The sequence below is a fragment of the Polypterus senegalus genome, chromosome 12 (genome assembly GCF_016835505.1).
Source record: "Polypterus senegalus isolate Bchr_013 chromosome 12, ASM1683550v1, whole genome shotgun sequence".
NCBI lineage: Eukaryota > Metazoa > Chordata > Cladistia > Polypteriformes > Polypteridae > Polypterus > Polypterus senegalus.
The window spans coordinates 45,043,709-45,068,257 of NC_053165.1; the positions used below are offsets into that span (position 1 = coordinate 45,043,709).

General features: G+C 38.3%; 1 protein-coding gene across 1 annotated transcript in view; it reads left to right on the forward strand.

Annotated features, from left to right (window-relative positions):
• LOC120540697 (NUAK family SNF1-like kinase 1) overlaps nt 1–24,549 on the forward strand; it is a 110,836-nt gene that overhangs the window by 80,689 nt on the left and 5,598 nt on the right. Inside the window, exons 4-5 of the mRNA XM_039771680.1 lie at nt 1,292–1,357; nt 13,258–13,377. Of these exons, the coding sequence (XP_039627614.1) occupies nt 1,292–1,357; nt 13,258–13,377 (186 nt within the window). The remainder of the gene's footprint in view (nt 1–1,291; nt 1,358–13,257; nt 13,378–24,549) is intronic.

Consider the following 24,549-nt stretch of genomic DNA (forward strand, 5'->3'; position numbering starts at 1 on the left):
CATTTCTCACTACAATATCTAGGTTTGGACTTTGTAATTTATTTGAACTGTTTCCAGCACCATTTTTGCTTATGACGGGTACTTCTATAGTGAGATAGATAATTTATTAATCCCAAGGGGAAATTCACATACTCCAGCAGCAGCATACTGATAAAAAAAATATTAAATTAAAGAGTGATAACAATGAAGGTATAACAGACAGAATATCCATTGGTAGGACACTTCTGCTATAGTTAGGTGCAGAGTCATTAGGATTGTGTTCAGTCTGCAATTCAATGACTGTAACACATGTTTAGTTTTAATTATACTGTGCTCCATTTTTCATCACTGCACATTCACAAAAATCTCCAGTACTGCTCCTGTTCAATCTGGTTCACCACAGTACCTGAGCTTACCATAACTTACTGTTGTTCAAACAACTTGTATGAAAATAACAGAACATTTCTCATTATATGATGTCAGCCCAAGTCTGAGTCCTTTCCATCTTACTTTAGTCCTTGCTCCAGATCTTCACCTTTTCCATCTCCAGACGAGGTTCTAACTTTTATCCTTGCTCCAGATATTCGCCCTTTCGCCAAATTTTATTTACGAACGAGCAGCTCTTCCGAGAGGGCGTAAGAGGGCTATTTAGGTGTCGGTGGTGATCGCAGTGATGTTATAGACATAGGCAGCCATCGGATCTTTTACACTCGCTGTGTGACCTTTCTCAAGTACACATCTTGTCTGAGAGGCAGTTGAGGCAAGCTGGTGCACGGGTCTGCGTTGACAGCAGCATCTCTTCAGTTTAGTTTAAAATTCATGTCAAAATTTTTATCAGTTACATTATAGTATTACAATTGTTTTTACATATTGAAGAGGCAGGGTGATGCTTGATCAGGGCTATGGTATCATACAGTACACAAATTTCAGGCCCACAGATAAATGGGCATGTTGTCTGTTTGTTGAATACTTTTTTTTCATAAAGGCATTTTGGTAATGTAAATGTTAAATATTAATCCATCAATTATTAAATCGGGTTTCACTATTTTACAATCACAGGTACCAAAGGCAATCCCAGCAGCATCAGATTAAAGACAGGAGTCAACCCTGGACAAAGCGCCTCTCAGAGATGTCAAATGCTTTGTTACAAATTTTGCCTAATTGGATTCATTTTAGTTCTTTAATTTATTTTGATCAGGTTAATGTTTTTGTGATAAAAGGAATAACATTCTATAAGATATTTGGGATAGTTAGGATTTGAACAAGTGAGCATGCCTTTTTTTTGTTAATTGCTCCTTTTTTCAATTTGTAGAACAACATTGTTCACAGGGATCTGAAACTGGAGAATATTCTGCTTGATGAAGACTACAGTGTTAAGGTAAGACAAATGTAATTTATTTATTGTTACAATGGTTTAACATGTTCTTTAACTACATTAGTGTAATACTAATATATATTTTTTTTTAGACTATCAATTGCGCACAGTAATTTTTATAACATCTTTCATATAGCACAGCATCACATGAAGCTATAAAAAGCATAAAAAATGAATAACAAAGCATGCTTACTACAAGATTATATAATACTAGCTGTCCCCAGTGGCTCTGCCCGCATAGTATTGAGAACAGGACAAACTTTAAAAACCAATAATAAAAAAAGTAATAATTTGTATTGAAAAGAATTTATATTGATAGATTTCGTTCCCGATGGCCTCTTGATATGCAATATTTTTGGTTTTGCTATCAGGGTGAGAATGAAGCTGTGATATCTTTGTCAAAAACGTAAAAAGTTAGAAAGGTATCTCTGGCCAAGTGGAAGGTAGCTACGCTCCAACGTGAAATGTTGCCACTGTATCTGATCGTGTTCTGCTCTGACGGGAGAGCCTCCCCCACGTGGGGAGAAGAGCACGTGGCCGTGATATCTCTGGCAATCAACAGGTACCCTCTAAAACACACGTAGCTCTGACCTGTCTCTTAAAAACGTCAAACGTTACTCTTTAACAATCTCTAGATGATAATGTCAGCTGAACAAACAGGTATCGCTAGCTAAGCAGAGGCAAAGTACACTCGAACACGTGGCGAGAGGTAGCGTTACTTGAATGGAGAGTGGCACATGAGTGAGGAGGGCCACGGCAGGTTCCCTACTTCTGAGGTCCCGCCTCCCCCTCCCCTCAGCCCGCAGCCTTTGTCTTGAATTAGTCCAAATAAATCGTTCCTGCAAGCGAACTATGATACTTAGTGTGATGAGAGAAGTCGCAAAATCAACTGGAATGTTCAAGCAAATTATTGAAAGAAAAACCCAATCTAAATCCGTTAAGTAGTTCTCTCAAGAAAAGCAGACAGACAGACATTGGATTTTATATACCGTGTTTCATGGCCCGGACACAGACAGGTAGACATGGTTTTAAATCACCCAACACATGTTTATTTACAACTATTTACAATTAGTGCTCACACACAACCCCAAAACTCCCCCAAAGTCCAGGCCTCTATACGCAATGATGCCTCTCTCTTCAGGCTGCCTCCTTTTCTCTCCTCCCCTCCCGAGCTCCGTCCTTCTCCGCTCCCGACTCAAGTCAAAAAATGGAGGGAGGTGGCCCCTTTTATAATCACACGGATGTGCTCCAGGTGCCTCCCGATTAACCTCCGTTGACACTCCCCAGTGTGGCAGAATGCCTCCGGGTGTCCCTGGTCGTCTTCCCCCCAGAACTTTCGGGGCGCCCCCTGGCCGTAACCACGAGCCCCTATAGCATTGAGCTTCCAAGCTCGGTTCCCATGGTCCCCAAAGCCACCAGGGCAGTCGCCCCCTTATGGTCTAGAGGAGGCGTAATCCCTCCTCTGGTCTTTCCGGGCATCCCGGCTCGGTGCCACCCGCAGCCGCTTGCCACAATACATAGAGAGATTATATGGTAAATCATTGTCTAAAGCCCATAAAAGTAAAAATGAACTAAAAACATCTAGAAATAGCCGAGTACAGTATTTGCCTCAAACCCATCACAGACAATGAAGATGTGCTCCTATTTACTCTACCATCCTCTTTATCACAGATAAAAAAAAAAAATCCCCTTTTTGAGATATGATAAATCACACAACACTATCTACAGTATATCAATACAAAAGAGTCGGGTAAAGAGTAAAATAAGCACATTTTATACGTGAACTGAAATATTAAGTAGAAAAAAATCCAGATCTCCACGTCATATAAAGATGAAATTTGGAGAGCGGAAGGTGGACTTTGGACGAGAGTTTGCGACTGAAGTGATGAAAAGTTTGTTAAGTTAGTAAGGTATTTTAAATGCATTGTGGTATGGTGTCTCAACTATAACTGCACTCTTACATTGCTCATTGTGTATCAATAATTGCTGCACTATTTATACTTCTATTTATACTTCTCTATAGGAAGTTCATTTCTAGTTCAAGGCCTTCTTCAGTGTGCTTATAAGTTAGTTCCACGTCAGCTGGCTGTGCGATAGCTGTTGGTTTGCAGTGCTTGTGTTGCTGGATTATGTCCTATCATGGTGTCTGTTTTGACACTGGTCCCTCTGTTTCCTTCTTGCTTGGGTTCATTTTTATCCGATGACTTCATATTAAAGCTGCTGGTGTTAATTTTAGTGTGTTGAGTGTAGAAAGTGACTCATCTGTTCTGATTAAAAGTGTCAATAACAGCAATGTAGTATTCTAAGAGGTTACTGTGATGGTCTCTCCTTATCCGGTATGCTCTGCCTTTACTATCTGTACATTTGTTGTTTTTTAGTAAGACCATTACTTTGAGGGTAATGCAGGAATGCTGTAAATGAGCAAATATGTATACATTGGCAAAAGGCTCCAACTATTCTAATTGGAGGCATTTGCCTAATGAGATATTTCCTGATCTGCCAGGCTGCTTTCTGTATGTGTATTATGTCTATGGATGTCGTACTGTAAAGCCTGTTATGTGTCAAATACTTGCTGTAGTGGTCTAATATAATAATACTGTATGAATTATTCTGGGCAACATAGTCTATATGGACACTTTGTTTTTTGGGAAATGGTAACCTAGGCAAGTGAATCACTTTCTAATTTTCTCCTTGATATTGCTAACGGCACATTCCATAACAATACATAAAGTAACATGAACTCTGTTTACATTTTTCCATCCAAAGTTGACTGACATGAATGCATATTATCTCAGTTGAAGAGTGAAGTGAGAAAAAAAAAAAGATTTTATCATCTTTGCTGCTATGTGGGCACTTTCTCCTCATTTGGTCTTGCTTGTTGTATGGTTAAAGTCTCCTTTAGCTACATATTACTTAGTCATAGGCAGGCTGCCGTAAACTATGTGCCATTTGTGGCTGTAGTCTTATGGTAGAAGAACAGCATGCTTGCCACAGGTATGTCCTCGCTTGGCTAGTGCATTATCAAAATATCAAATGTCTGGATCTAAAGAATCATCCTTGGTACTGTATTTTGTGGTAGTGCAAGTAGTTTATCGTGAGGAAAATCAAAATGAAGATCACAAATACACATATGAAAATGCCTACAATTCATCAAGATAGCATACCCCGTGGTTCTTTTTAAACATGAGCATGCCTTAACCAATTTCACTCTCCTTGGAGGATTTGGATGCATAGCCAATGACCTTATTATATTAAAGTAGAGCAAAACATACTTTAGTGCATCAGCGTGATATGTTACTTCATTGTGGTGGCCAAAATAGGCTAAACCTCTCCTGATTCTCTTGTAATAAGGTCTTTGGTATGCTACATCTGTTACAATTTGCATTTTCTTTGTTTTATGTTCTTTTCTTAAGGTGTTCTCTGAAACTATATGCATACTTTATCCTAACCTAATTGTAGTTTACCTTAACCCAAGGATTTTGAATTTCACTTTAGTTTGCTTCTAGAAAGTATTCTTAAAAAGTTGAATTGATGACTTTTCCATGACACCAGTTTGCTTATTACGGGCAACGCCATTTTGTAGAGTGGTTGTTGCTATCTTGCTAGGTAATCAACCTGGAAGTGCTAGGCCATGACATCACAGCATCGTGGGTAAAAAGGTCACAATGAACACTTTCTATTCATCTGTGTCTACCCGGAAATAAAAAGTTTAGCGTATGCTTATTTAGTTACTTAGTTGCTTTGTTATGGTGTACAGTGCCAGACATAGTGAATATTGTGTGAAACCTCCAAAGCAGACCCCAAAAGTCAGAATAGGCCTTACCTATATGTAGCCAACCATAACGGACCCCCCCAGGCAGCTTGACTCTAAAATCTACATGACTACCACAACCTACACAGGCATAAAAAAGGAATTTTAGCTTTAAAATACTTTAAGATATTTTTGGACATTTAGTCTTTGCAGGTCTGATGTGTTGAGATAAACAGAGAGCACTTGTCTGTGCACAGTTTACTCCACCACAACAAGCACAATGGGTAAATCTTTTGGCTCCGTAACCCCTTCTTTGAGTGGCATGCATATTTGTAGACATACCACAGATTGTGCACTGGGGTCAAGGTGAATAGTTTATTCCTCTGGAAATAGTCAATATTCCTAAGAAACTGTCTACAGACTCCGTAATATCCAGGACTGACTCACTGGTGTGATCACTGACAATTCACTGGTGTCAGAGGTGATCATTTTCCTTTTATATCCCACACATTTGCTGATTCTGATAATAAAGGAAGGGTTGATCATGCACACCACAGATCACAGGTTCACAACAATTAATACTGATGCCTCACACTCCTCAGAGACTGAGTTCAAAACCCAGCCTGGACACTGTTTCTGTAGAGTTAGCATGTTCTTACTGTATCAGTGTGGATTATTTTCTGGGTACTTTACTTTTAAACTCACCTCCCAAAGATGCATGTCAAGCTTATGGGCAGCTCTAAACTAGTCAGGAGTAAGTGAGTAAGTGACGTGTGTGAGATCACATTGCATTCAAGGTTAGTTCTGCCTGGTGCTTGACACTCCTGGAGTAGGCGCTACATCTCCAAAGTGGACTAAGTAGGTTAGAGAATGAATGGCTGGACAATACCACACAGAGCATACACAAATAAAACGAAAGAAAATGGATCTGTTCTTTAAAAGAGAAAGTCATGTTTTGAGCAAGTAAAGAATATTATTTATGCAGCTATTGCAAAAATATTAAACGCTGCAGTGATTGTCATAATACTTCTCTCAAAAACGTTGTCGTAAAAATACCAAAATTGCCGGATGTCTAAATAACAATAAACATCTAAACTAGCTTGCTAAGTAAAATGTTAATGTAATTGCTACAACCCTACCCACTATAAATTTTACTTTATAAATTATAGTATGAAGTGAAAACTAAAGTTTAAAAAGCTTTAGAAGTCTGATTGTACCTGTGCAACTTAATGCTTAACCAAAATCTAATGGCATTAACAGAAGACAATTTTTAACAAAGAGAACCCCATTGGGCTTTATTCCTAGTCAGTTAGTTCTTTTCTGCATCCATCTCATCAACTGGAACATTGAAAAGACATTTTCTATCCAAGGTACAATAAGACATAGACAGAAGGGTTTTCAGCAGATAAACTGCCTTGGAAATTGTCTTTTAAAATCCTCTTAAATAACAGCAGAGATCAGTATTGCAATGAGTCAGGAATCGGACATCCTTTATTATAACATTGGACCCAATGGAGCCTACACATCAACAGGTGAATTCTCTATGCAGACTGGCAAATATGCAAATGCATCGATCGTAAATAAGATGGGATTATTTGCGTAAATTAAGAATCACATCAGGTCTGCACCAACCAACATACAGATAAATGGTATAATCTGAAGCACAGATTATATCTTGATATAGCAAAAGATTCCAAAATAGTTAAAACAGATAACAAGTATTAGGGAAATATCTGATTACTAAATTGGAGTTCTTCTATATACCATATATACTTGTGTTTGTTCTCCTCCGGATAAGTCGGGGATTGATTTTTACCGTATAATTTCCGATACTTTATAACGTTGGTTCTATAAATCGAATGTGGGAAAACGCACACGCTTGGTCCAAGAGATTATGATATGCTAACGTTAGCCCACCTGAGAGAGTAGCCACGGAGCACACTGCCCTTTTTTTATGTATTGTGCCTACGTGACCACACGGTAATATCCAAACTATTCTGAAGCGATGTTTGCACTGATTTGTGTTTTTTGTATCCAACACCCTCATACACCTTTATCATAAGAGCATCTCTTATCTACGATGGAGCGTTAAATCAGAAGAAAATATGAAGCTGGTTTTAAATTAAAAGTTGTTGAAGTATCGAAAAAAATTGGTAACTGTGCTGCTGCAACAAAATTTGATGTGTCTGAGAAACTGGTGAGAGATTGGAGGAGACAGGAAGATGTAAATTTTTTTTTTGTCATATTTTTGAATGGCCGTACAAGTCAGGGACTGATTTTATGATCGATTTTTCGGGTTTCAAGACCTGACTTATACGCGAGTGTATATGGTAATATGATAATTTAAAATGTTTGAATATTACATGATCTCATTTCTATAGTAAATGTACTAGATACAAATGGTAGAAAAATGTCTTTGTTACACAGGCAGGCATGAGCAGAAGCACTTTACAGATTCACACAATAAGTTTTTCTTTAACATAAGATCAAGATCATAACATCACATCAGTGTTAGAGACTTCTTTAGCAAGCTGATATTCACATTATACACAGATCACCTCCAAGCTAACATGTAAATGGAAAGTTCTTGCCTGTCACCTTGCTATAATCTTGCTGTAATAATAATGAGTGTAAAATGTTTTATTTATATAGCACCTTTCCCATGCTCACTATAACAGTGACATTGACTCATTTCTATTTATGAATGGCAAAGTGAAAAGGCATTCAGTTTTCTCACCACAATGTGTTGTAAAATACATAATGTTAGCAGCATAACAAAAAGAATATTCTTTCTGTGTGTTATGAAATGATATCTTCTTGTGACCAATTGTCCTTTGAGTTTTTACTATGTACACAATATTTATTACTTTTTTAAATTTTAGGCAGAATGCAACACTCAAAACTGTCCCTCAGCATATCCTCGATATCTGCATGACAGTCAGCTACAAAAGTGGCAGCTCATTCACAAATTAAACTTGTTATCGTCTGTGATGGAATTCATAGCGGGCTATATTACATTTTTACAGTGTTACGCATACTTCAAAGTTGCAATGACAGGTTTAATTTCTTTTGGCTCTTGTTTTGTGCTTAACCCGTTGTCTTTTTCATGTCCATAGAGTGCTGCTGTATTTCTCTTTTTTATTTTGCTTTTAAGCAGAATAGAAAACATCGACTTTGCATGCTGTTTGAAGGTGGGCCACAACTCTAGCAAGTCCACCAGGAGCAAAACATTAATATAAAAGAAAAGAGAAAATAGAAATATAAAAGAATATAAATGTATAAAAACAAATAAATATATATATAAATAGAAAATAAATAATATAAAAGAAAATGCTTTTCTTGTAAAAGCAGGTGTGTAATCCCTTTTGACAGTAGACATGCCTATAATTACTAAGGCCTCTTGACGAAAGATCATCATCAATCAGTTGTGTACCTACAATTTAATTATTTTTGATATATAAAAGTGAAAAAGGAGGGATGAAGACATTGTATAGTAATTACAAATATGTTAGTTTCTGAGATCCTGAGGAATTAAATACTAGGTCACATATCAATCTGTTTGCCCACAAGGAAATGAACATTGGCATTGAAAAGACTGTCATTTTCATCAGAAAACTAATTTTAAAGTAAGTAATGATTTTTTTTTTTTTTCATCCTTTTCCCAGGGTACTATATTTAGTTAAGTGCTTTCAGACTATTAATAGTAATAAGCAGCCTCAATGAAAGAATAAAGGCTTTTAGCTAAGCTTCTGAATGGCTGCTTACCTAAACTTTGCTTTTCTTTTGTCATTAAAGATATCTGTCTATAGTGGGGAAAAAAACAGTTAATTGGAAACAATTATTCTGTTCAACTGTTTTTACCTTAGAGGAGCAAAACATACAATATGTATTGACAGGCCAGATGGTCCTATAACTTTTAGCTTCAATACCATGGAAGAATTTAATATTGATAAAGCAGTCTAGGCCTTCAGTCTTAGAATTATAAGGAGCAGGAAGAATATTTGGGAATATTATTGAAAGGATGGGGGGGGGCACTGCTACACAGTCTGTTGCCATCTAAAAATATAGTGCCCGTTCTTAAAATAAGAAATCTTATTCCATTCCTTTCCTTTTATGGGAGGTGTGTCAGATTTTGGAAATCTTTGCCGGAATGCCAGGAATTTCAAGGATTCAGCTATACCTACATGTTTGCTAAAAGATCAAACGAAGTTTTCATTTCACTTTTGCTGTTAAGGCAAAAACACACTGTAATCTTAAAGAAACAAACACATAAGACATTAAGATTCTCAGACTATTATTATTAAAACATATAACTGTTTATGGAACACTAAGGAGCTAAGTATCGCCTGTGTGTTTATAACAGCAGGAATTACTCAGGAAGTATTTGATAGTGTTGGTGATAATCCTCTAAGGAAAGTTTTTTCATAGTCCTAGAATCTAATTTCTTATGGACAGGAAAAGAATGTGAGTAATAGTTTGAGTTATTAAACATTAATGTAACTGCTTGCTCTTCTTATTTTTTTTTCCATTTACCAAAAACAGAGTTTTACAGTATATTAAAAGCAGAATTAGCAATACAATGCTGCCTAGTGGTGCTCAGCAGGCTTTATTTTCAGTTTGACGGCGCTGGTTCATTTTGAATGTCCGGTATAAGGGAAAACACTTCATTAATGTGTATGCCCAAAAGCAATCTTTAGATTACAGAATATTGGAAGTGTCTGATTAGTGGCACAGCAGTGCAATGTAGGCCCATATGAACGTAACATCTTGTACTAAGCCTAGCTGTGTTGGCCAGCATTTCAGTAAGACCTGTAATTTCCTAGGTTCACTGTTAATATGGAAGGATATGAAACATAACATTAAAAAATCATTAAGCACAGTTTTGGCAAGCTCTTCAATAGTAAAGTAGCTAAGACCTGACATATTATATTAATATTCCAGAGTCAAATCTCTTGGAGTCACCATGTCAATTAATACATCATTTATTTTCCCTCTAACTCATTGCATGCTGTTTTGGTTTCAAAATAGCTTTTCTTACTACACCACTTGTAAATGTTTTAGGAGAGAATTGCTTCAGCATGATGTAGAATTTGTGAATAAATATTCTGCCTTGCAGACTTAAAGAAATAGGAAGACTTAGATTAATGGTATGTGATTTGGGTGGGTACAATAAATGCAGGCAATCTGAAAATATACTTTTAATGCTGCAGATGGCTTTGATTATTCTGTTAGACAAAGAAGAAAGTTTAATGTTAGTCTAGGCCAGCGTTTTTCAACCAGTCGGCCATGGCACCGTGAAAGCTACCCAGTTGTGCTGGAGAAATAATAGTGTAGTGCACCTGGGTCGGAGCCTGAGTGGGAGAAGCTCCACAGGAGGCCGAGACCTGTCTGAGAAGAACAGGACTACCTGCAGGAGCTGGCATAAAAGCAGCTCCGAAATGACCATGTTGCACTTAGAGCACTTCGGATGTGACTCCGAGCTGCTTGAATCCATCTGCCAGGTTGTGTGATCGTCAGCAGCTGTCACGGGGCAAGTGGATAGTAGGCATACTGTACAAGTTGCCCCAGAAGCAGAGGGTGGCAGTCAAAGGGACAAAGTAGCTAGGAGATGCCATCAAAGTGCTCTCTAAGTGCTGTGTCTGCGAATGCTGATCTTGGAGCTGCTTCTCTTGTAGTCCGGCCTATTTGGACAGTTGAGCATGCGTATGAGATATAATGAGTTTGTGGTTAGTAAAATAGTGCTGTGCCTTGGGATGTTTTTTGGTTACAGAAAGTGTGCCACTGCAAAGAAAGGTTTGGGAAACCCTGGTCTATGCAGTAAGACATCTATTTGAAACGCACTGTGAGTGATTACTGCTGGTTATGATGTGTCTTTATAAACTGTAACATGAAAACCTGTAGCTTTTACCACTAAAACAAGACGTTTAATCTTGTAGCATGGCATGATACGGATGTAAAGATGTGCTAAATTTTCCACAGAAGATGCCAATGTAACCTGGAAGAGCTGAGCTGCTCCTTTAATTGCTTGGTCTGGTCGGTTTTGTCTTTGATGAATTACAGTACGCTATTCAAAGCAGCTGACATTCTGTAATAATTCTTTTGCGGGTATAATTCTGAAAATAAAATATAACTAAACAATTGGGGTGGCACAGTGGGTAGCACTGCTGCCTCACAGTTAGGAGACCCAGGTTTGCTTCTTGGGTCCTCCCTGCGTGAAGTTTGCATGTTTTCCCCGTGTCTGCGTGGGTTTCCTCCCACAGTCCAAAGACATGCAGGTTAGGCGCATTGGTGGTTCTAAATTGACCCTAGTGTGTGTGTGCGTGCACTGCGGTGGGCTGGCGCCCTGCCCAGGGTTTGTTTCCTGCCTTGTGCCCTGTGTTGGCTGGGACCCCTGTGACCCTGTAGTTGGGATATAGCGGGTTGGATAATGGATGGATGAATAAACAATTGCAAATACTGTAGTAATCATTTGTACTTCTTGTTTTTAAAGTTTGCAGGTAATGGGGCTGTGAGTAAGTAATGAAGGATAATTTTACAAATATACAGATATCTTTATCTATTCTTAACTAAAATGCCTGTAGTTTTATAATGGACAGTGTGCGTGGGCTGGCATCCCAGCTAGGATGAACAGGGACCAGGGGAGACAATGGTCTGTGGACACTTTCTCCCCAATACGCTAGATGGAAGCATCCCTGGGCTTCAGTACCTAGTATGATACCCACAGGGCATGCTGGGAGCTGGAGTCGCTGGGTGCAGCCTTGTTGGGTTTCATGGGTCCTGCCAGGGAGTGCTGCCAAATAAGTATATTCTAGCACCAGAAGTACTTCTGGGTCCGTTATAAAATGGACTGCTCTGACTCACCCAGTCGAGTTAGAGTTGGGTGGAAGAAGGACAGAGCTAACACAGGAGAAGTGCAGGAGATGAAAGGAAGGAAGAAACTGGATACAATTGTATTAGTTTGTGTGACTGTGGAGAAAGAAGCTTGTGTAAGGTATTATTATTGTAATAAACCTTGCACTGAACCCGGGATTTGTGCCCATGCAGTTGTGTCTGGGATTTGGGTTGGTACACTGAGACTGGAGAGTAATGTGAGTAGATTGTGAATTTACTTTTATGTGTAGTGGGTGTGGCTTTGGTAAAACTGAATGTGGACAGATGAATATTTTGCATCTCTTGTTTGGGATACATATAACTATTGTCTTTCACTTGTAATTCAAACGATATGAATACAGTAGAGACAACTGGACGCTGGAGCAAGCTCAATAAGTAACTACCACTGGTTCGACTGTAGACTATGCTCCACTCATTATTGGACTTTTTCGATGTATTTTTCTCTTGCTATTAATTATTTTTATTGTGATTCTGGTAATGCCATTTTGTTCCTTGTCTTTGTATGCTTGCCACCAATTAAAGTACTGTCAATCTCTGCATAGCTGCAGCCATATTGTTTATAGTCACTATGCCTATTTCAGGTCATGTGACACATGATGTCATTCTATTCTTCTGATTTCCAAGCATTTCGACCCTTTTCTTTATGCAAACAGTAAAGATTGCGAGAGGACACTGTAACCTTTATTTTCGACTATCTGTTTGGAGGACTACTTTGGTTTTTCTGATTCCTATTTGCAACTAGACAACAATCCTGCCAATTCCTGTTCCTCTGAGCTCCTGGTCATTTTTATAGCCCCTATTATTCCCTGTACACCTGTTCCTTGCCTAGGGATCATAACATATACTTATATGTATTTATTAGTGGATGCTGCAATTCAAAGGGAACTAAAAATCTGTATGGCTAAGTTGTTTCCATATTTCTAAAGTGAGAACATTGACAGGTTAACTGACTTTCTTACCCAATAAGGGAGCAGTGGAGACTGAAATGAATGTTCTTTGGTAAGGCCATATTTTTCTGCATTAGGTAATGTCTATACATCTCAGAGGTGGCAGTGTTTTTACTTCTGTTTGTAGATAATTTAAAGAAATGTATCTAAATATTTACTTAATACTTAGCAATAAAGATAATAAAGTGTTGCGTTATCCTGCAGTCATGTATTAAATAAAACACTGTTAGTTTATTCTTCCAAATTTTACTGTACATGAAAAAGGCATGAAATTATCAAAGTTTAATGAAATGCTACTGTTTCTTCTCAATCAGTTGGCAGATTTTGGACTTTCAACTCATTTCAAAAAGAGTCAAATGTTACAGACGTACTGTGGGAGCCCCTTATATGCCTCACCTGAGATTGTCAATGGACTTCCCTACCACGGACCTGAGGTAAGTCAGCATGTGGGAATGAATTTGTGAGGGGCACCGGGACAGTAGTAGTAGTAGTAGTAGTAGTAGTAATAAGCTCATTGTGCATGGCAGTGTAGCCTAAACTTATTTTCACAATTAATAGTCGAAGGCTGAAACCTATTAGGTAGAACAACAATCTTTCTCGTGATGCACAAGGACAGAACAAAACACAACCTTGGGACTACAAAAATGTCAGCGATCAGTTAGCTTCACAATATGTTTTGATGATTAGAACGCATAACCACATCTTTAACTACAATACACCTTAAAATGTAGTGAAAAGATAAAAAATAAGTTTAAATATACAGGGTGAGTCAAAATGATATTAACATTTGAATGGCAAAAACAATTTATTCACCATGGTAATGGTCCACTACAACCTACCCATCGACCTTAAAAGGTGTGGTCGAGATAAAAATAATCCATTAGTGTTAACATAATTTTGACTCACCCTGTATAAAATTAAATTTAAGAATTTGTAGAATATTTACATTGCAATAATTCTATAAATAGTGTAATTTAGGAATGCAGAATGACACATTATGAGCACCTCCACTTTCTACCATCACATTTACATGATGTCAAAGAAGTAAATGCCATCGTTTCAGACTTTAATTCATTCATAATTTGTAAAAACCTGATTATAAAAATGCAAGTTTCAAGGAACATTATAAAAACAAAGGCACAATGAAGCTGCAACATGCAGGAGTTTTAAAGAAAAAAGTTATAATTGAAATTAACATGGTTGACTGTCTAAAATGTATTCCTACCCATGTACAGTGCATCCAGAAAGTATTCACAGCGCATCACTTTTTCCACATTTTGTTATGTTACAGCCTTTTTCCAGAATGGATTAAATTCATTTTTTTCCTCAGAATTCTACACACAACACCCCATAATAAGTTTACTTGAGGTTTTTGCAAATTTATTAAAAATAAAAAAACTGAGAAATCACATGTACATAAGTATTCACGGCCTTTGCTCAATACTTTGTCGATGCACCTTTGGCAGCAATTACAGCCTCAAGTCTTTTTGAATATGATGCCACAAGCTTGGCACACCTATCCTTGGCCAGTTTCGCCCATTCCTCTTTGCAGCACCTCTCAAGCTCCATCAGGTTGGATGAGAAGCGTCGGTGCACAGCCATTTTAAGATCTCTCCAGAGATGTTCAATCGGATTCAAGTCTGAGCTCTGGCTGGGCCACTCAAGGACATTCACAGAGTTGTCCTGAAGTCACTCCTTTGATATCTTGGCTGTGTGCTTAGGGTCGTTGCCCTGCTGAAAGATGAACCATCGCCCCAGTCTGAGATCAAGAGCGCTCTGGAGCAGGTTTTCATCCAGGATGTCTCCTTACATTGCTGCAGTCATCTTTCCCTTTATCCTGACTAGTCTCCCAGTTCCTGTCGCTGAAAAGCATCCCCACAGCATGATGCTGCCACCACCATGCTTCACTGTAGGGATGGTATTGGCCTGGTGATGAGCGGTGCCTGGTTTCCTCCAAACGTGATGCCTGGCATTCACACCAAAGACTTCAATCTTTGTCTCATCAGACCAGAGAATTTTGTTTCTCATCTGAGAGTCCTTCAGGTGCCTTTTGGCAAACTCCAGTTGGGCTGCCAAGTGCCTTTTAATAAGGAGTGGCTTCCGCCTGGCCACTCTACCATACAGGCCTGATTGGTGGATTGCTGCAGAGATGGTTGTCCTTCTGGAAGGTTCTCCTCTCCCCACAGAGGACCTCTGGAGCTCTGACTGAGTGACCATCGGGTTCTTGGTCACCTCCCTGACTAAGGCCCTTCTCCCCCGATCACTCAGTTTAGATGGCCGGCCAGCTCTAGGAAGAGTCCTGGTGGTTTTGAACTTCTTCCACTTACGGATGATGGAGTCCACTGTGATCATTGGGACCTTCAAAGCAGCAGAAATATTTCTGTAACCTTCCCCAGATTTGTGCCTCGAGACAATCCTGTCTCGGAGGTCTACTGACAATTCCTTTGACTTCATGCTTGGTTTGTGCTCTGACATGAACTGTCAACTGTGGGACCTTCTATAGACAGGTGTGTGCCTTTCCAAATCATGTCACATCAACTGAATTTATCACAGATGGACTCCAATTAAGCTGCAGAAACATCTCAAGGATGATCAGGGGAAACAGGATGCACTTGAGCTCAATTTTGAGCTTCATGGCAAAGGCTGTGAATACTTATGTACACGTACTTTCTCATTTTTTTTTTTTTTTAATAAATTTGCAAAAATCTCAAGTAAGACTTTTCATGTTGTCATTATGGGGTGTTGTGTGTAGAATTCTGAGGAAAAAAATGAAATTAATCCATTTTGGAATAAGGCTGTAACATAACAAAATGTGGGAAAGGTGATGTGCTGTGAATACTTTCCAGATGCACTGTAAACGAGAAAAGTGATGTGAAGCTTGAAATAAATTCCTTTGTAATGACTGGCAAGTAGTAAACATTTGGCACATGTTAATTTCCATCCATGTAAAAATGATTGAAGTCTACCACATCCCCTTCTGAAGTGCCCAGTTTGCTTTTTCTCTTCTTTTTGTGTCTGAGGTAGGAGGGAGGAGAGGGATTTTGGCGGAGGTTACAAGCGGGTGGTCAAAGGATAGATGGGGTTTTGAAATGGGTGAAAGGATGGCACGTTGCTACTGGAAGTAGGAAAGTTTACTTGGAGAGCAGATAGTGTTTCTGGGAGGTTAAAGGATGGACCTGGTTATGAAGAGGAAGGAGGAAGAATGGAGGGAGTAGGGCAGTTTTTATTGCAGGGCTGGTGCTGTTTTGACAGATAGAGGAGGGAAGATGGAGTTTAGCCAGAGGAAGGATGATGTTTTGTTGAAGGGAGGAGGAAGTTCTAAACTAGGCACGACAGGTGTGGTAGCACCCACCACATTATATCACCAACCAACCATAATCCTCCTCACATCCCCTTTCTGCAAGTTAAAGTTGCAATGCAACAGCTAACCTGGATCTCTGGGAAAATTTTATGATTATTAGACAAGCAATGAAAAAGAAAGAAAATAAATGATAATGATTACTGTGCATTGTCTTTTAGCTAAACACTTTGGATAGAAAAGTACAAGATGGAGTTAAAATTAGTGTGTTAATCTAACTTAACTAAAGTGATTTAGAAAAATGCCTCTTTTAGATTACCTAATAGAATTTGAACAGAAAAACTGATTAAATATGACATAAATCATAATAACCAACACCAGACTAGAAAACAATTTAAATCCATGGTAAAAAAAAATGAAGGTAAACAATGCTTACAAAAGAAACGAGGTGAGTCTTTAGTTTGGATTTGAATACTAAGGTAAAAGAGTTACAAAAGCAGGCCGAGGAAGGACCTTAATGACCGTACTAAATTTTCACAAAGTAAAACAATGTTTTTTACACACGTTTTGCTGCTCTGTATGGTTAAAATGATAGGGATGGAACGTGAACTAAATTTAAGCGTGAGACACAAAAAAAAAAAAAAAATACCCAAGCCTTTTAAGCATTACTCTGTCTCGGCTCTAGTAATGTTTAGAAAAATTACCATGCCTGTGCATTAAGATAATGGCTCGGAAACTGTCCAGAGACGGCCTCTCTTTTTAAGTGGGGAGTGATCTATCAGAACAATTAAAGGACATGCCTGAAAAGACCTTTAGGTTTATTCACCCACTCCACCAGGAAGCCCATTAGTGTCGAGTTGGAAAAGAAAACATCTAGCTTTAGCTATTTCAACTTTTTTGACATAAATATGTTGCAGTAAGACAAGACGTCTGCCTGAAGCACTATAAAGAAATTGCATGTGAAGAAGAAAAATTCAAAATCGAAAGCTTATGTCATTGTAGCCTTATGAATTAAGTTCTTAATCCACTTTATACAAAAAGCATTAAAGTATTGGTCTTTTATAGTCAAGTAACTGGACACTGTGACAAATGTCAGGGCAAGGCACTGTAAGGTGACCAGGTGAACTATGCTGGTGAGGTGTGCTGATCCTTGATATGATCAAAAATTAACTGAGACAGATCGTTTTGTGAAAATTTACAATTGAGCCCCGTTAGTCTATAATGAAAAGAAATAATGAATGCAAAGTTGTGAGTACTGTGTATACACAAGAAAAAAAAATCTACAATATATTTATTTATGTGGGGTTCTTTCTTTTTGTTTTAAACTTTAACACAGTTCTTAACATATTTATCCATTCCTGAAAGACAATGAGAAGTGTGCTTTATTCTGTCATGGTTTTATACCAGACTGCATTTATTCAAGTGCACTCAGTGCTGCTGGGAGATGCACCAGCTCTATGTGACTCTGAACTAAGTAAGTAGGATAGAAAATGCAGTGGATGAATAGATGTATTTATAGTTTCAGCAAAACGTGATCCACATTTATTTCAGTTCAGTTGATAGGAGTGAAATGTGCATATTCAGTCTGTATCCTGTTGCAGCAAAATAGATATCTGGAAACTTTCCGCTTTGGTGGTTAGCAAAACCTGGCACATTCATGGATATTTTATTACTTTGACTGCTAAAAAAGTCTATAAAATGTCTATTATTCCTCCTGTGTGGTTTCCTGGGAGAGTGAAGTATGGCAGGAAAGTTGATAGGAATAGGGACTAGGCCTTTAGCTAAAGACTTCCGTTTCTGTTTCTTGTTTGCACAACGGGCTCACAGCACACTGCACTCCTGACGTATGCACAGTTAAGAAAACGAATCGGCCCACTAGTATGGGCTCAGCCTGAGAACCAGTTCAATTCAAGAGCACTGACAAAGTTTAGCCAGTTGGTGTGGACAAAGTATGTAAAACCACAAGGATAAGTTCCTCCACTATGAGCAACAGTTTAAGTAACCTGTCTACCTCAGGTGTGTCACGATCCAACTCCCTGATCATAAGTTTTGTTTGGCGTTCTTAACTAATTAAAACTGCAGGCTTGTTCAACAGACATTCCTGTCTTGAAGAGAATAGAGAAGGGTAAACTTGATGTAAAAGCGATACAACTTTGTAAGATCCATTTTCTTCATTACTTATATTTTAGGTACATTCTACAATATAGCAAGGCTACTGTATATTATAGAGACCCCACTGTGAAAAGAAGACTCATAGTCATCAGCCTGATTGGTCAGCAGAGAGGTAGCCCAACTGGCTAAGCCAACTGTAATTTGCACTATGAATTCAGCACTTCGAATGAGGAAGAGCATCTAATTCACTCACTGTGCAAGCAAATTTCTTGATAATTACATTGAGACTATACAGTATATTAGATAGGAAAGAAGTTAGCTTTATATTATATTTTGTTCATACTCTGTTATTGTATTGTGCTGTTGGCAGGTTAGCCGATTCCTCCAGAATTATTTTTCCCATTCTGTACTTGTCTTTGTGTGTGAAACCTAATTGTCTGGCATCACCTAATACCACCTCCAACCATCTGCTCTATGGCCTCCCTCTTGGCCACCACCTCTGTGTCATCCTTTTCTTTTTGCTCCATATGGCTACACCACCAAATGGCTACATTTTTGCCTGTGAGTTGTTACAGTGGGCACAAAGTGGATCTAAAAGATTTTCAAGATATAAGAATAGAAAAATGAAAAATAGAAAAGTGGTTAAGCCAACAATTTTAGTCTGAGAGCAGTACACACATTTTCACCATCTATGTAATATGAAGGCAAATAAAATAGTGGGTTATAAAAACTGTTGAATATAAATCAAGGGACATTATGCTCAGACTATATAGTAAGACCACATCTGGAGTACTGCATGCAGTTGTGGACACCATGCTACAAGAAAAAGACACAGAAAGACTTGAAGCTGTGCAGAGGGGAGCAATCCGGTGCATCCCATGACTTACTGCCAAAAAGACTCCTTTAGAAGTCAGAGTTGGGAAAAGCTATCAGAATATTTTCCATGCGTTTTCACTCCAGCATCTCTCTGTCACCTTGGTTATCACTACTGTGCCTACACTTTCATTTGCACTCAACAAATAGCAGAACTTCCCTACATTCTCCAAACTAAAATTTACATAAAATGTTTAATTTACCCTTTGAGTAATGCAATGTGAATGTGCGTAATTTTGCTTTTATAGTGTATAGACTTTTACTCTTCTACAACAATTCAGTGTGCAGATATTTATGAGCCTTACCGACCGTGGTTGCTTTTGAAAGTTTAATTTATATTATTTGTATTACTTATACAGGGCAGAACGGTGGCGCAGTGGGTAGCGCTGCTGCCTCGCAGTTAGGAGACCTGGGTTCGCTTCCCGGGTCCTCCCTGCGTGGAGTTTGCATGTTCTCCCCGTGTCTGCGTGGGTTTCCTTTCGGGCGCTCCGGTTTCCTCCCACAGTCCAAGACATGTACGTTAGGTGGATTGGTGATTCTAAATTGGCCCTAGTGTGTGCTTGGTGTGTTTGTGTGTGTCCTGCGGTGGGTTGGCACCCTGCCCAGGATTGGTTCCTGCCTTGTGTTGGCTGGGATTGGCTCCAGCAGACCCCCGTGACCCTGTGTTCGGATTCAGCGGGTTGGAAAATGGATGGATGTATTACTTATACATTTGTAATCCTACAACCATTAACTCAGAAGCACATTGAGGTCTGCCATTTGGCCAAACAAAATAAAAGTTGCATTACGGTGTATAATTTTATAGTTTAGTGCAGTCATCTCTTTTTCATACTAAGGGGTAATGGAATATTATAAATTCAAAGTTTATTGACTTGTGACATCTATATTTATTTTGCACACTTTACAAAGTATATTGCTTTGTCAATGCCGTGTGGAAATTACAGAATATTCACAGCAGTTGTTCTACCAACTTGCCTTCCCAGGTGAATTCATCATTCTTCACATCAGATATAACACCAACAGCTCATTAATCAGAATTTATTCTTCCTCTTCTTTGTAGTTTAGCATACTGTGGCTGTGGATTTTCTGTTTAGGGAACGGTTCATGAACACTTTTAACTAAAATCTCATTTACAGTGTAACGATGAAACAACAATGTTAGAGTTTTGGTGCACCTTGTGGCCAAACCTGCCTAACTGAAAACAACTTGAAAGCAAAAGAAACGCATTTAAACGTGCAGAAATAGTCTTCCTCACACTAGTGCCTCTGGTTGACTGGTCAAGATGGCGGCTCTTCTGGATTTCAGGTGGGTCCAGGTGGAAGGACAGGTGCCAATCTTCCTTTCTGCAGAGAAATTATTATTATACAGTGCCATCCCCAGACTTGGTGGGGAATTACCATCACCCAAGCCTTTAAGCTATTTCTCACTTATTTTTACAGAAACTTTTTCAAACTTGAATTTCTTGTATTTATTTACATATATTTGCAAATGACATGCTGGCTTAGTATGTGTTACTAAAAACCTGATAATCTTTATTTTTAAGCCTATTTAGTATTAAACATCATCTAGAGACTGAGGCAGGAGTCCAGTCATGGTCCAGAAGGGCTGCACCTAGATTCCTAATTAGAACTTGGTATTTAACTATTTGGCGTGTTAGCGCTTTCATTCACTCAAGACAAATTTGAATTGCACTGTAGAGTTTCCTTCTCTGAGAACATTATTCCAGAACAGACTTAAACTTAACATTCCTTCCAATTCCACTGTCATTTATTTCTAAACATTTTTTTTAACACATTTACTTCATGGTAACATGCACAGGTTTCAAAGGATGCACATTAGCTTGACAGCTTCTGGTTTAGTGGTTATCTGCATCCCATTATTAACTAATGTCTTGTTAAGAAAACAGGCAACAATTAAAACTTAAATGCAGCTGCTAAAAACTAAAATAGGCAATTAAGAGGTCTTAATTGTAACAGGCAAGTTAACTAAAATTAAGCCTAAAGAATGTATTGCTTTAGTAGTAAATAAATGGGTTCTAATTAAGAAATTGGTGAAATTGTGAAAACCTGCAGCCATAACAGACCTCCAGGACTAAAACTGAGGACCTGTCATCTGCAATGTAACTAAAATGTGTCTTTAATGAATGAAATCACTAACGGGGCATGGAGTTAAATACCAAGTTTCATTGTCAAGAACCAGCAAGGACTGAGTTCTAATTAGGAAACTGGCAGGAATGAAAACCCGTAGCCACTGTGGCCCTCCAGGACTGTGACTGAGGACCCCTGGACTAAGGCATAGAACTTCTTACTTAAATATATTGTCTACACTATTCGTTAATGTACCAGACCAAATGATGGTCTATTTTTTTGATGTTATAAAAGGCATTTAGTAAAGCATTTCCCAAATTTTTTTTTTTGAAAATATTTAGTTAAATATTGGAAATTGATCTGTCTATACATTTAGTTTACTTGTTTTTTTTTTTTTGCATCCATCCAACCATTTTTCTAAGTTACGTCTGTGTATGTCAAATACATGTGAACATAAATTTTATCTTTTTATATTTGTTTTCTTTTAATTCATGTTATATTTTACATGTTTGGAGTATATTCATATTTTACACAGTCATAAACTGCATGTCTCTTGTTCCAAGGTGGTTAGAAGTTTGTAGAGTTTTGTGTCCGTGTCATCAAAACCGATGGGGAGATCAATACCAGATACTACATACTTACTCTCCAGTAAATAATACATTATTTTTTATTATTATTATTTTGGATATCAAAAATGTAATATGATGGCATTGTGGTTCTCAGAACATATTAAACATGATGTGCATGACTGAAAATTGATCAACATTTTGGCTTCAGCTTTGTTTTATTATTATTTATTTTGACAATAAATCCTTTAAAGGTTTTCCTGTATGTTCAGTTTTAGTGTAAATCGGACAGATAATTCATACAGCAAGTCACTGCCAGTTGACTTAGATTTTCATAGTACAAAGACATGCTGTTAGGTGGACGGCCAACTTTAAAGTGGCCCATTGTGACTCATTGTGGTTATGTGTTTAAGTGTACTTGGCCTACATATGGTTGGCTCCTGACCTGAGCCGTTTCCTGCCAAGAAGTCTACTTGCAGCCCTTTCAGAAAAAGGCGAGTTGAGAAAAAAAGATGGATGGTTGTCAGATTAAAGACATCCATCCATCCATCCATTATCCAACCCGTTATATCCTAACTACAGGGTCACGGGGTGGTCTTCTGGAGCCAATCCCAGCCAATACAGGGAGCAAGGCAAGAAACAAACACCGGGCAGGGCGCCAGCCCACTGCAGAGATTAAAGACACCTAAATAAAATATATGTTAAGACAATTTTAAGTTCATAGAATTTCATCTGGGTTCATGCATATTGATTATTTTTTGAGGTTACAGAAACATGCGTAAGAGTGAAATAAATTACAGCCTGTCAACATTTTGTATAATCGCTAAAATCAATATTGTTCTATTGCAAATTTTCTTTCTTCCGTTTGCACTTGAGCATTAGGTTTACTAGATATTGACTTTTTTTAAACCTTTGTATGGGACTCATACAGGCTTCAGAGGCAGGTATATACTGTACATTATGAGAAAATAAGTCTTAATATAAATTATTTAGACATGGTTACCTATAACTTGAGCCAAAGTGGGAATGGGTTGAGCCATAAAACATCCTTTTAAATCCTTGGAAAGCATTAGCAGCTGTTATTTTATGGTGAAAAATTACAGCGAGAGACCTAGTAGTTACCGTACTTCAGGATCCTCCATAAAACACGTAAGGCTTTTAATGCAGTTTGGCTTTTTCCCCTTTGAAATTCACAAATTTCATAGATGTCAGTTGAAAGAGTACTGTATATATTTACAAATAAAACATCCATCAATTTAGGATTTAAGATTAACTAATTTTGTATGTGGACATACAGGCAGGGTGTCTCAAAAGTAGTTAAGAAGGGGAAAAAATGCCATGCAAAAGTGCCATCCTTCTTTTACCACTTGCTGAAGTGTTGCTGGCAGCTGTTTCCCGGTCAGTGGCAGGCAACTGACATTCTGTTTCTCAAGGGAAGGCTCCCCTTAGAATTTTACATGAAGCTGATTTCACCTCAGGATTGTAGTAGTGCATGGAAGGTGCACAAGGTAGAACATTACCTGAGAAAGGCAGCAGTACATCACATAGAAAGATATATATATATATATATATATATATATATATATATAATTGCATTGTAAGTTAAAAAAACAAATAGTTTAGGGTATTGACTAGTGATGAGCGAGCACCAAAGTGTTCGGGTGTTCGGTCCGAACACATCGCGATGTTCGTGTGCTCTACCGAGCACCTGAGTATAATGTAAGTCAATGGGAGACATTGGAAACGGTCAGAAAGTGACAGAAACACTACCCAAATGGGCCGGGAAAAGAATGGGGACGATGTCTGGATGCATCTTGGACTCCCAATTCGCTGCTGGGAACCAGTTTGTCCGAGTTGTACACCACTTTTACAGACTGACAAAAACACGACAAAAACCCCCCAAAAAAAATAAATTTTACAGTAAAAATTACTCTCTAAAACATTATATGCAAGTGCCTGCAGGTGAGCTGACACTCTAAAACATTGTTGGGCAACCAGTGCGCCGTGGAATTTTCTAGGGGCACTGCAAAAACTTTTGTAAAATATTTAAAATTGCTAGTGTTTTTGAACTTTTGGTTGATAAAAAAGATAATGTTTAAAAAAAAAAAAATTTATGTTGGAAAAACAGATAACGGAACACTTACGGAAATGAACTCTAAGAAACGTGAGAGACTTCAAATGATTGACAAGGAAATGCGCGTCTGGCTTTCAAAAATTGATCCTCGTATCAATCTCATATCAATTTAAGATTTATCCTTTGATTCCTTTATTAATAAAATGTCTTTCAAACTTGTAAAATTAACTGTTTTTATTGGCGATTGTCCATAGATTGTGTCGTCATGACTTTATTTATGGGCAGTCCCTCAAGTGCGCCGTGAAAGAAAATTTTTGGACTTAGTGCGTCGCAACTCGAAAAAGGTTGCCTTTCACTGTTCTAAAACATGATATGGGAGTGCCTGCAGGTGAGCTGACGCTCTAAAACATTATATGCGAGTGCATGCTGTTTAGCACCTGATGACGTTTTCCGGCCAGCCAATCACTGTAACGCCAGCATCTGACATGGCTACTGGCATTACAATGAGGGCAGTACTTACCTGCCCCTTGATTGGCTGTCTCCAACCCGCGAAACGTGCGGGGCGGAGACTCGAGCATGGCCCATGAGCACATGTG